General features: G+C 37.1%; 2 protein-coding genes across 3 annotated transcripts; one reads left to right on the plus strand and one right to left on the minus strand.

Moving 5' to 3' along the window:
• The first annotated feature begins 516 nt into the window (after positions 1-516).
• On the plus strand, positions 517-3,457 carry LOC137739080 (uncharacterized). Its single transcript, XM_068478562.2, has 6 exons — positions 517-924; positions 1,748-1,893; positions 2,174-2,342; positions 2,685-2,783; positions 2,963-3,045; positions 3,145-3,457. The coding sequence occupies exons 1-6, from the start codon at positions 553-555 to the stop codon at positions 3,275-3,277; spliced, it is 1,002 nt and encodes a 333-aa protein (XP_068334663.2). The 5' UTR covers positions 517-552; the 3' UTR covers positions 3,278-3,457.
• A 220-nt stretch (positions 3,458-3,677) lies between these two features.
• Positions 3,678-8,786, minus strand: LOC137739079 (long chain acyl-CoA synthetase 8). 2 transcript variants are annotated; one of them, XM_068478561.2, is made up of 12 exons: positions 8,502-8,786; positions 7,103-7,706; positions 6,890-6,970; positions 6,482-6,751; positions 6,092-6,223; positions 5,843-6,016; positions 5,517-5,746; positions 5,027-5,144; positions 4,620-4,751; positions 4,378-4,512; positions 4,061-4,267; positions 3,678-3,971 (listed from the first exon to the last, which is right to left on the minus strand). In XM_068478561.2, exons 2-12 carry the CDS (start codon positions 7,649-7,651, stop codon positions 3,807-3,809), a joined length of 2,193 nt encoding a protein of 730 aa, XP_068334662.1. In that variant the 5' UTR covers positions 7,652-7,706; positions 8,502-8,786; the 3' UTR covers positions 3,678-3,806. The 2 variants fall into 2 exon arrangements, with proteins under 2 accessions (XP_068334662.1, XP_088555572.1); XM_088699446.1 differs by having other exon boundaries at positions 8,468-8,603.
• Between the last annotated feature and the right edge of the window lie 4,362 nt (positions 8,787-13,148).

The raw sequence follows: 13,148 nt of genomic DNA on the forward strand, positions 1-13,148 counted from the left end.
GTGTCATTTTAATCTCATTGTCGCTTCTGTTAACTTTTCACTTAATACTAGAGGTAAATTAGACATTTCATTTCTTGTGTTAGACATTTTGATATCAATCATCATGTTTATACTATTAATATGATTGATACTTTGATTGCATAATTGTTGATATTTGGACAATATATTTAACAGTAGGACGATGTAGTATGATAAAATTGAAGTACGTTACGGTTTATAAAACTAAATTAGAGGACGAAAATGAAACTCGAATATATATATATATATATTACAACAATTGCAGGAATCAACCTATGTACTTTTCCTAAAAATGTTGTGCAAACCATTTTCTGCCAAAAAATAAATGTCACAAACTCACAAACTCATCTTTAGGGTTTACAATTCAATTCAGAGGACCAACATTCAAAGTTAACCCAGATGTCACACGTGCCAACAAACGTAGGGAAAGTGGGGGAACTTTAAACGGCGTCGTTATGATGGACTTGGCTCAGTGGCCCAGTGCTAAAGGCTCAGGAAACCTCAAAATCATCAGACCTCATCAATCTTCCAAACATGTCGTTGACTAATGCCACCTTCATGTCCTGCAACTTCCTATCCCTTACACTCAAGAACCCGACTCTCAGAAACTCACTGCTCCAACCCCAAAACTCCAATCCCAGAATTCCACTTTCCCAGAAAAGCTCAAAAGTTCCAACCTTTTCTGCAACCCAATTTTGCAAAACTTCAATCTTTACATCCCACAAGGAAAAGGGTCGTCTCCAAATTTGTCGGAGTACCTTGAATGGTCAGAAACCAGAAGACCCAGTTTTGAGTGAGGGAGAAAATGGAGGTGCAGGGAAGAACTGGACGACTTCAATTTTGCTGTTTGTTTTGTGGGGGGCACTCATGTTCTATGTGCTCACTCTTTCCCCGAACCAGACTCCGGTATTGTGCAATTCAGATTGTAAATATAGTGTTAAAAGTGCTTTTGTTTGCCCGTTTGGAAGTGCTTCTCTAGAAGCACATTGAACTTTTGTTAAAAAAAATCAAAGTGCTTCGTGGAGAAGCAGTGGGAGTGATAATTCCAAAGTGCTTTTCCTTCTAACCCATAAGCATGTTTAATTGTCATGAAGCGCTTTTGGTATCTGAAAGTGTTTTTAGCTATCCTAGAAGCACTTATGAACTGGCCCGAAATTTATTTGTTTCATTGCTTTGTGCAACTTAATGAGGCAGAATTCAATTCTCTGTTGAAGTAGTTGTAGTGCTTGCTAGAAGCAAAGACATTTGATTGCAATTCTGCTGTTATTCTTTTACATTTGTTTTTGGGTTCACTAATTTCATTTGGAAGGTTTAATTTCGTTGTTTCGTACTGAAATGGTTACTTATGTCAAAAGACACTATTAAAAGCAACAAGTTAAACTGTTAAAGTTTATTGCTTTCGAATTTCGAATTGAAGGAATAATCCCTAGCTGGGATGTTTTCGAGGATTTATTGGCTTACTGACCTTCCTGAAATGTATGATAGTTCTTGTAGTGCTGCAACTTGCTGTCCTAAATCGTGATTTTGGAAAAACTAATAATCCCTAGCGGTTGTAAAATATCAATTAAACTAGTTTTTTCTTTTATTAAACTGATGTGAGACGGTGAGAGCATGTCGTCTAACATTTGATTGCCCTGTTGCTCAATTGATCTTTGCAATGTCTGCAAACTAGGCTTTGTGATTATCCTACATTTCACATTCTTAACATATGGTCTTTTGACTTTTTCAGTCAAGGGACATGTATTTCTTGAAGAAACTCTTGAATTTGAAGGGAGATGACGGTTTTCGAATGAATGACGTGCTTGTGTCTGTTTGGTACATAATGGGTTTGTGGCCTTTGGTCTATAGCATGTTGATGCTTCCAACAGCGAGAAGGTAACATTGTTTTCTCCGTTTTAAAATTCTCTGATCTTTTCTTTTGGTTTGCGATTCTATTTATTTACTCGGAAGAAATCAGAGTAGATTATTATCAGTGAGTCAAATAAATTTCTCTGCAAACAACTCTTGATGTATGTAGTACAACGAATGATGCCTCTGAGGTACCTGAGAGTCAACATCTCTTCTAAAAATGTGTCTGCAGCTGTGGCAATACTCTTTGACTTCCGAATGCATGGACAATTGGATTTATCTGTATTATCCATCCTTTTATGTGCAGCTCAAAAAGCAAAGTTCCCGTCTGGCCTTTCTTGATACTTTCATGCTTTGGCGGTGTATATGCTCTTCTTCCCTATTTTGTACTGTGGAAGCCGCCGCCACCTCCTGTTGATAAAAGTGAGCTCACAAGATGGCCTCTCAACTTTCTAGAATCTAAATTGACTGCTTGGGTAAGGAACTTTTCACCTCTTGTTCATGCTTTTCGCTGTTTAGGATTTATTAAAAGATTAATTTAAACATGCAGCTGTTTATTTATCGCTTTCTTGGAAGATATTAGCCTCCGACCAAAAACATTCAATTGATCTTAAAAAATCGATATTTTCTTAGACTTTTCTTTCTTCTATGTTTTAGTTACTCGTATATAAACGATGTTCATTGGGGTGAGAATTGGAGGAATTAGCATAATTGACTTGAAACATTTTGATTAATGTCGGTTTACTAATGAAATAGAACTGAAGTAAATTGCTTTTCAATTTGTTTTGGAAAATGAAAGTAACACAGTTACGCATCAGATATCACTTGCTGCAGGACTGGGAATAGTAATCTATGCAGGCCTGGCTAGTGGGGCTGACTGGAACGAATATTACCAGTACTTCAATGAAAGCAAATTTGTAAGTCACTCAATCATCAACACTTCACAGACACTTCTATTTTTTTGATCCAGCACTGGTTGTGCGCATGGATGTAAATTTGGCTTAATGGCAAACTTATAAAACCCTCATAACTAGCAGATGTAGGACATGGGAAAATTTGACCGAAACATAACGGATTTGGAACCTTCATGTTGCAGATCCATGTGATGAGCCTTGATTTCACTTTACTATCTGCATTTGCTCCGTTTTGGGTCTACAACGATATGACCTCCCGGAAATGGTGATTGTTTCACTGATGTCTCTACTTCTCCTGAGTTCTAAATTCCTTGGGAAAAACTAATGTGGTGCAATATTCAAACACTTTCTTTTCCTTTTGCAGGTTTGACAAAGGTTCTTGGCTTCTGTTCTTATCATTGGTGCCACTCATAGGCCCTGCTTTGTATCTCGTCTTACGGCCACCACTATCAGCAGAAGCAGAAGCAGCTGCACCGAGCCTCACGGAACCAAAATAGTATTCGAATCCTTTGTATCGCTTGCACACCATAACCAAGATGTATAAGGATTATGACTCTGACGAGAAGCATCTTGCATCAGAAACGCGCTGAAATATGAATTCCCAGTAAGCACACTTGTGGACGTGCTTAAGGGGCAATCATTCATACAATTGAAGAATTCCGATTACTTTTAACAGAGTTAGAAGTCGTTCGGATAACGCGTTAGTAGCGTTTTCGATTACCTTAAGCAACAGTTATGCTCCCTATCATATGGAGCGTGTATTATGCTTCCTGCCACACTTACAAAAAAAAAAAAACCGAAGCAAACAGTAATTTCGGTTCGGTTTTTGGTTTTGGCAAAAAACCGAACGGATTGGAACCGAATCCAACCCTACATTTAACCACATGCACCGCAACGAACTTAAAAACCTTTGCAATAGCAGGGATCGAATTACTGAAATATATGAAAAGTTCGAAACAAACAAAAAATCAAGTCGTAAAGAAAAATATAGCACAACAGAGTAAAGGAGACATTAGCCGTTCTCGTTCACGCATACAACTTGTTTAGCTCGTTTTTGAACTTGGCCTTGATCTGTTCTCTCTTAATCTTCATAGCAGCGGTAACCAATCCGGACTCCGGTGTCCAAGGCTCAGGCACCAACTTAATCTTGGCAGGAAGTTCGAACTTGTCCAATTTCAACGCTTTTGCTACCTGCAAAAGATGCTAGAAATTTATTTACGGAACAAAATGACTCGACTCCGGGAAATCATCTACTAGGCAATAAGGTGAGATGAACAGACCTTGGAGAGGGACTGCTGAACCTCACCGACTGTTTCAGCCTTTTCACAGAGCTCGGGAAAATCATTGTACTTGACGCCGGCTTCCTGGGCCCACTTCTCGAGGGCCTGGCATGCAGGGACAATTAGAGCTACGCAGTAGTTGTGCGAGGGATCAGCATACGCCATGACGTTGTCCACATAATTACTTGATGCTAACGCCGCTTCAACCTGCAGGCAGGTCAGTGACCAATGTAATTAGTATCCCAGAGGAAATGAATTATGGAGTGTTTCCGTCTGGTGACATCTTATCAGAAATAGTACAGGACTTGTAAAGGCACCTTGCCGAGGGAAATGTACTCTCCATGCTGGAGTTTAACGATATCCTTCTTCCTATCAATAATTTCAAGGCATCCATCAGGATGAAACATTCCAATGTCTCCGGTATAAAACCAGCGCATACCCTTCTCATCAACCTGCAGCATGTAATGAGTCATCAATCATTAGCGCTTGTGAGGAATGACGATCATGAAGCAATACATGTACACACACAAAAACACGTACAGGATCATTAGAAATTCACCTTAAACACCTCGTCAGTCTTTTCTTGGTTCTTAAAGTAACCAGCAGTTACACTGTATCCCCCGACTACAATCTCCCCACGAGGCATAGGCTTGTCTGATGACAAGTATCCTCCTTCTTTCCAGGAAACAAGCTGCATTATCAAATAAGGATAACTGTCATACTGAACTCTTCAAAATCCTGATAAATTTACAGCATCATGTCTTCTCTTGTTATTTACTTACATTTTCCTACTCATACGAAGATATATCATCCCATTAGAAAAACGAGGACGGTATTCTGACAACAAAAGCTAGAATAACGGAAAAATGTGCTGGGCATGACACACAGTAAATTCTCTCCTGTTAAACATCCTGCTCTGATTATAAACTTGCAGCATTTTTTCCAGGAATTAATAATATAACATACCTTAATGTACCCACAAGGAAGGGGAGGACCAACACGGCCCACAGTTGTGTCATCCCACTCGGAAAACGTAGCTCCAGCAAATGTTTCTGTCAAACCATATCCTTGCCCAATAGGAGCCCTGTTAAAAAACAATGGCATGCAAAACTAAATACATTGCATATCCGATAAGAATCAACAAAACCTTTGTGACAATACGGATCACATATTGATAAAACTAGAAGAATAGGCATAGATTCTAATCCAAACACGGTAGAAAGATTAATTTTGATTCTAACTGTTGTAAACAAAGGGATGTTAACCCATTGGACATATTGTGTTCTGTTACCAATATTAGAATAAGCATATGAAGCACTTCCTGCCATGAAATTTCATTTTCCTTGATCAGATAGAGTGCTTGCTTCAACTATTGGCATTAATATCGAAGGAAAAATAACATAAAATAGGTTATTCTTCCAACTATCTGGTTATCTCAAGATGCAAGAGCAATTACCCCATGCAAATATTGATGAATCGCTGTGAATCACCAGATAAAGGAGCACCACCACAGAGCATAAAACGAATGCGTCCTCCAAGTAATGAGCGTATTTTCTTGAAGACAACGACATCCCACAACATACTTTCCAAACCCCAAGCCCCAAACCAGCTTCCTTCTACAGCTGCCAGTCGCCGTCTAAACCCAAGATTAAAAAGATTCTTAGCAAGGCCCCCTTTCTCATTAACCTGTGATACACCATAGTGATTAGTGCAAGCTCAACCTATATGGGGTGTATAAAAGATGCTAACAACCGCATACAAGGTGAATAGTATACACTTCACCTTTTTCAGAACTCCATCTCGAACACGATCTAAAATAGCAGGAACCGCTGTCATGATGGTTGGCTGTAACATAGTTGCATCTCCCTTGGTTCCTTTTTTAACTTTATTTGAAGTGTCTGTTAAAGTCAATGCCGAACCATAACCAATTGAACAACCTGCAGCCAGCATCACAGACTGGACAAACACAGCATGATTACAATTTAACACATGTACAGTACTAACGTAATACAAATATGAAAACAAAGCTACCTCAGCTGCCAGTTCAAAAACGTGAGCCAGGGGCAAGTATGCCAGGAATACATCAGCGCTACCCAGACTCGGAACCACTGTCATAACCGCTGCAGTAGTGGCTAAAATGTTGCCATGGGTTATCATGACTCCCTATATCATTACGCACAATATCATGTTAACGAAAATAAAGTATTAGAAAATAAGTAGTCATGTTCGGATATCTCACACTACATTATTCAATTAACGATGATTTGAGAACTGTCACATAAAAATTCTTAGATCATAATAAGTACTCAAGTTTTTAACACAGATAGCCAAATGGAAAGATTTACAAGACCATATTCTGGATCAGCTTTACTGCTCAAATAGCAAACAATAAATTTGCAATAAAGGGCTAGCGAAACAAACCTTCGGTAGACCTGTACTTCCACTTGTATACATAATAACAGCAATATCATTCTTGGACGGTAAACTTGGAGGAACAGGACTCTCTTTTCCAAGTTTCTCAACTTCAGAAAAGGATGCAACTTTCAAATCGCCCATACTTCCAGATACGCTAGTATCTGAACTTCCCTCGTCTTCAAAATAAATAACATTCTGAATAGTGTTTAGGCTTGAGGTTATAGCAGCCAACTTTTTCAACTGCTTGGAATCACAGATCAATGTCGAAACTTGGGTCTGTCAAAGTACAAAAGCTCTATATGAGGACAATCCATGTTCTCTATTTTCAGTCTTTATAGATAAACATACAATAGCCGGTTAAATAAATTTAATACACTCATAAAGAATAGAAAAGCAGGGATTTTTGCCACACACCTCATTAAGGGAGTGAATTAACGCATCCTCTCCTAGTGAAGCATAAATAGTGACAACGGTAATATTCTGCCGGAAGAATCCCTGGAATCCAAAACCAACATAAGTTAAGAACTGCTTGTGCACTCACAAGTCCTTAGACAATAAAATAAAGAAATTTCCAAGAACGAAAACAGACACCACAAGGCAGACATAAAAAAAAATTATGAAAGGTACCTGAAAGGCAATAAGCCACTCTGCGCGGGTTTCTGAGAAAATTGCTGCACGGGTATCCACATTATGACCTAACTTAATAAGCCCAGATGCAAAGTTGCAAGCACGATCAAACACTTCTCCATAAGATTGCCATTCATACTCTCCCATGTGAAGCTTCTCAAACTTCCTTCCATCGCTAGCTGTAACAAATTCCCTTCCAATAAACTTCCTTGCTCCAAGAAATCGGTTATGTGAGTACTTTTTACAAGATTGTTCAAAAAGGGCTGCCATGGTTGTGGCTCCTTTCTGAGGAACTTCAATCAACTCAGTTTCCCGAGCATTGCGCATTGCATAACCTGCCTCACCACCAACTTCTACCGGAACTCCTCTCTGCTTCCCCTTTTTCTTCCCCCCAAACACGGTGGCCAGAAATGCAGGTATAAGTACGGCAACAACAACAGCACCAACAATGCCGTAAGTTCCATAGCCTTTCAGAACTGACAAGTGATCATCAGCAACCATACCGTCTTGCACCGGTGAGTTAAACACAATTTTCTCAGAATCCTCCATCACTGAACGTTTATTAATATGAAATTACTCCTTCCTGAATAGAGCGAACGGTTACCTAAAATAGAAGGCATCGGTGAGTAATGTCATCAATATTTTAGCCTACAAGCAGTTAAATAAGGAAATAAATTATATAATTAGAAAGACTTCCAGACATACTAATCTGTGCGTATTACTACTGTTCCGTGTATATCACATTTCATAAACTTTTAAAACACTTCAACTTTGCCTAACATGGAATGCACACGAGTGAAGTGCATCACCATCGACTGATCGACAAGAGAATTTCATTAACTTTCTTCTACAGAAACCACAGGGCCAATTCAGTGACGTTCACAGACACAAATAACAAATGAATTAACTCTAAACAACTTCCATCCACATGAATTCTTCCATTCGAAACGCTATGAACCCGAAGGTATAATTATCACACTCTGATCGTACTAATTTTCAGAAGAAAAAAACTCCACTAATCAATACCCAGATGTCAGAAAATTCATATCTTTCTTTTTCCAGTATTAAATCAAACATATAATCCAAAGCCCATCATGTACAATTGCTGCAATCGATCACTCGAACATGATCAAACACCCACTTCACTATTAGCAAACAAAATCAACAATTTCAACACAAAATTACACCAAAAACAAAACCCAATTGCCACAAAATCCATACAATATTACGCTAAACCATTCTTCATAAACAAGAAACAATCAAACCTTGAATATATATAAAAAATTAAAACAAATCTTACAACAAAACACATCCCGTTAAAAATAACATCAATTACTGCAAAAAAAGAAAAAAATGAGACTCAACCAAAAATGTGAAGAAAAAAAATCCCGAAATACACCTCCGGAATCGAAGAAGCCGAACGCAATCGTAGAGGCAAAATCTTTGAGCTTGTAAAAAAAAGCAGAGCAAGGTATTTTGAAGGTGGTGGCAGTGAGACAGATGGTTGGGCTCTGATTTTTGCCTTTACATATTTATATCAAAACTATGAAAACGACGCCTCTGAATTAATGGACTTTGAAATGATGACCAATCTCAGTGAGGGGTGGTTTCGGGATTTTGTTTTGTCGGTCAAGCTCTCCAAATTTTCCAAAATGGATGTGATATCTACACACTTTTTGTACTTTTTTCACGTTTTTTTTGTTTTCGATCATCAAATTAAATGAATTAAAGAATATCAACGGATAGAATTTAACAAGAATTCGATCATCAGATTAAATGAATTAAAAAATATCAACGGATAGAATTTAACAAGAATGTATAAGAAGTAAAAAAGAGTGTGTGGATAGCACGTCCCTTTCCAGAATATCAGATGCTTGCAAACAAAGATAAAAATAAAATAAATTCTTCCAATAGCACATCCCTTTCCAGAATATCGGATGCTTACGAACAAAGATAAAAATAAAATAAAATCTTCCAATGTCTAGTTACTGACACGTGGCGAAGGGATAGCGATTAGCAACTCGGCATATTGATCAAGCAGAGGTCACACGTAACGTATCAAGTGGCGTCTTGAGAAGTGGCACGTGCGCGATTACATTACCCTGTCATTAGACCAAGATATTGCAATTTTTTATGTTGAAAGAGAAATTGTAATACTTCGCTATTTGTCTTCTTTTTTCTTCGAAAAAATTTCAATTGCGAATTTGATACCTATCGATGTCAAATTTTCTATTTCTTCAATGTTTTTTTTATAAATGATATTTGTAAGATTTCAGTGGTAAATGACGGATTACGAAGCTTTTTTAAAACTAAAAACTAGATGCCTCGAGTTCAAAACTCATTGCTGGTATGGAAGCCAGACTTGTGGCCAGAGAATACTCAAATGCCTCTATAAGTCTTCATGGCCCCCAAAATGAGTGGATAACATTGGTTTACCATCAGTTGTCCTCCTTTAAAAAAATAAAAGGGTAAATTACATAAAACTACCTCAACTATTAGATCAGTCACAGTTTCACACCTATTTTTAAAATATTTCATTGTCATACCTTATCTTACAAATTTGTTATAATTTCATACATTCCGCCAGCTTGTCTGTCAATTCTTCCGTTAAATAGTGATGTGGCTTGAAACGGGCCCACTCTCTATTAAAAAATTAATTAAATATTAAAAACTAAAAAAAATAAAATCATTTAATAATTTTTTATTTTTTGCATGAGGGACCCACACCTTATCCCCCTCACCTTTTTTTCCCCATTCACTCGTGTCTCCTCCCAACCTTCCTTCAACGCCAAAACCAGAACCTCTCGCCGCCCTTTCTTCCTCCATCTCCACCTCCCTCGCATGGCGCTCCTCCTTCTCCCCCTCCATCTACACATCCATCACCTTCACCAAATTAATCCCTGTAACCAATTTCAAACAAAATACCCCAATTCCATCCAAACCCTAACCCTAAATTTCGAATTCGCCTATTTCGAAGAAAGTTTTAGATTTTAGGATTTCAACTTTCAATTGATTTGGGGATAATAGCTAGCTCTGAGAGAGATTGGAGATGATGAGATGATGCAAACGAATGACGCAAAGAGGTTGCAGGAGATGAACTGAAAACATTGATGAAGGAGACGAAGCGGCGAAGGAGGTGATATCTGCTAGGTTCTTTGTGGCCCAATATTGTGTGAGAGATTGCAGCGGTTATAGCTTGATAGCAGGGACCGAGAGCAGGAAGAGGAAGAGTGGGAGCTCAAAGACGATTAGAAGGTGTAGGTGAACAGAGGGAGCGGGTGGAGAAGTTAGGGAAATGGAGTCTGGGGACGGTGTACAAGACGGTGCCCGACGATGGCATATGCAGATGCAACAAAACCGAAGAGACTGTGGGTTGCTTGCTCAAACCGAAGAGAGAGAGAGAGGTGGTCACCAGTGATATGAGAGAGACACGGGCGAATGGGGAAGAAAGGGTGAAGGGGATAAGGGGTGGGTCCTCCATGCAAAAAAAAAAAAAAAAAAAAGAAGTATTTTTTTAGTTTTTAATATTTAATTAATTTTTAATAGATAGTGGGCTCCGTCTCAAGCCACGTCATTATTTAACGAAAGAATACAAATTGACGGAATGTATGAAATCGCAACAAATTTATAAGATGAGGTATGACATTGAAATGTTTTAAAGATGAGATATGAAACTGTGACTGACCCAATAGTTAAAGTAGTTTTATGTAATTTATTCCAAAATAAAATAAAAAGATATTTATAAGATAGAACCTAATATTAGGTGTCACTTATGTGCCAATTCTTAGATTATAGAACCTAATATTAGGTGTCAATTATTTGCTAATTCTTAGATCTTGGCTTTCCGATTTATACAGAGAGGCCACACGCGATGTAGCACGGACCTTGATGGTCCTACCTCCATTCAATGTTAATTTATGGCTAAATTACACTTTACCACTTCAAGTTTGAGGTTTATTGCAACCTCATACAATATCTTCAAAACATTTCACTTTCATACCTCAAGTCATATTTAATTTCAAGATAATACATTCGTTACATTTTCCATTCATTGATCTGTTAAGAACTGACGTGGTTGCCAAATTTGTGCCACGTGGTAAACAAATAATTTTTTATACATTAAAAATATTATGATAATTTACCCTATAAAAAAATAATTACAAAAAAAAAAAAAAAAAAAAAAACCTGAAAACCCATAATCCCATTAGTTTGTACCACAAGGGTGACCTTAGTTTCTATGGAAGTGTGTTATCTCCACATCCATTTTTACTTTTCACATATTCTCTTGATTTGCAATCGTCGAATCTAATGAATTAAAGAGATATTTGCAATCGTCGAATCTAATGAATTGAAGAGATCAATGAACTGAAATTAATAAGGAGTGTGTGAGAAGTAAAAATGACGTAGATACCACATCCCTATATGAAACTGCAGTGAGAGATTGAAGGCGGTAATGGTAGAAAGCTTGGGTTGGTCTTGGGCCTTGATATTGGACCTTGCGTTCTTAAACACTGACCAATTTTGTTTTTTGTCTAATTTTATTAACAGGCCTTTTAATGTCAATACGTTTAAACAAGCGGGTTGGCGGCTCAGGTCTGTAGCTCAATTTGTTTGACTTAAGCTCAACATTACATTACTTAAATCACATTTGTTTGTTTCTTAGTTTGATTTCCGTCAAATGCGAATTTGAATCACATTATTGCTAACCAATTATAAGGCTTAGCCCACTACCTCACACTTATACTGTAGATAATATCATTCGTTTTTTTTTTTTTTTTTTTTTTTTTTTTAATTTGTAAGTTTAAATTGTTGCACGGCTAATTACCCATTTGTCTTAAAACAATCATGAAAGAGGGACACATGGTCAAACACACAAACTAAAGAAGTTGACTGGTGAAAAAAAGAAAAAGAAAAAAAGATTTATCGAATTAATCATATAGTTTGTAAAGTTGACCACTAAAGTTAGGGCATTATTGCATGATTTAGGACTTTTTTTTAGGTAGTATGAACTTGCTAAGGAGACTCTCTTAAAGTGAGATCTTCTATAAATTTTCTATCACCTCATATTTAAGCATACTGTTTTATAATGTTGGCACGTGAATTAACGTTAAATTATAAGGTGACAGAGAGTCTATGAAGAGTTTCGTTCTTAAAAACATTATCTTTGCTAATAGTAGATAGATTAACATTGTGGTCGTGTATATTCTTCACCACCCAAGTATATATATTAATCCCATTGTTTTTAATATGCATCATGGCAATCGTACCTTTTTAACAACTCAAGTATATTCGGATTACATTGGTCTTAGGATAAGCTAAATAATTAACCTTTTTAATTCTCTTACATTCATATAATGTTTTGCACTTTTATTAAAAGGCTAATTGCACTAATAATTCATATTGTTATTTGAATTTTCACTTTCGTTGATGTTGTTTATATTTTGTATTTTCATCCGTGTTGTTTCATTAGGTTAATATTGGTAATTTAATCTGCAAAATTCATTTTACCTTATCAATATTTTGTACATTTTTAGTGAAAATATGCATGCAAAATGGATAGAAATTAATAAACTTAATCACCTGCTGAATTGAATTTTTTTAATACAACGATATATTTTTATACTGAAGGGAAGCGGAAGTTCAGCTAAGCCACATAATGGGCATTCAAATTTGGTATCAAATTCGCCATACGAGATTCGAACTCAAGATCTCTCACTTACAAGTGAAGATCAATACCACCAGACTGTAGTACTGAGTAGCAAATTGAAGTTAAAACCAAACACATTACAAAACTAATTGGGGATGGTGGAGTTTGGTTAGGGGGTTTTCTACTAATTTGGGGCAAGGACGTGTTATGGAGCCAGAGATTTGGAGTTTTCGTTTTGGCCTTAAGCTTGATTTGGACAAAGGTATATCTACACTTATTATTGAGATGGACTGAGTGGGTGTTGTCAACTTGATTAAACAAAATATAACAAATGATTTTCATCCTTTGCATACAATTTTGAGGAGTTGCAGAAATATAATGGGTCAGCTGGAGCATCAT

This window comes from Pyrus communis, chromosome 9 (genome assembly GCF_041283825.1).
Source record: "Pyrus communis isolate YQ-2024b chromosome 9, ASM4128382v1, whole genome shotgun sequence".
In the NCBI taxonomy this organism is placed as follows: domain Eukaryota; kingdom Viridiplantae; phylum Streptophyta; class Magnoliopsida; order Rosales; family Rosaceae; genus Pyrus; species Pyrus communis.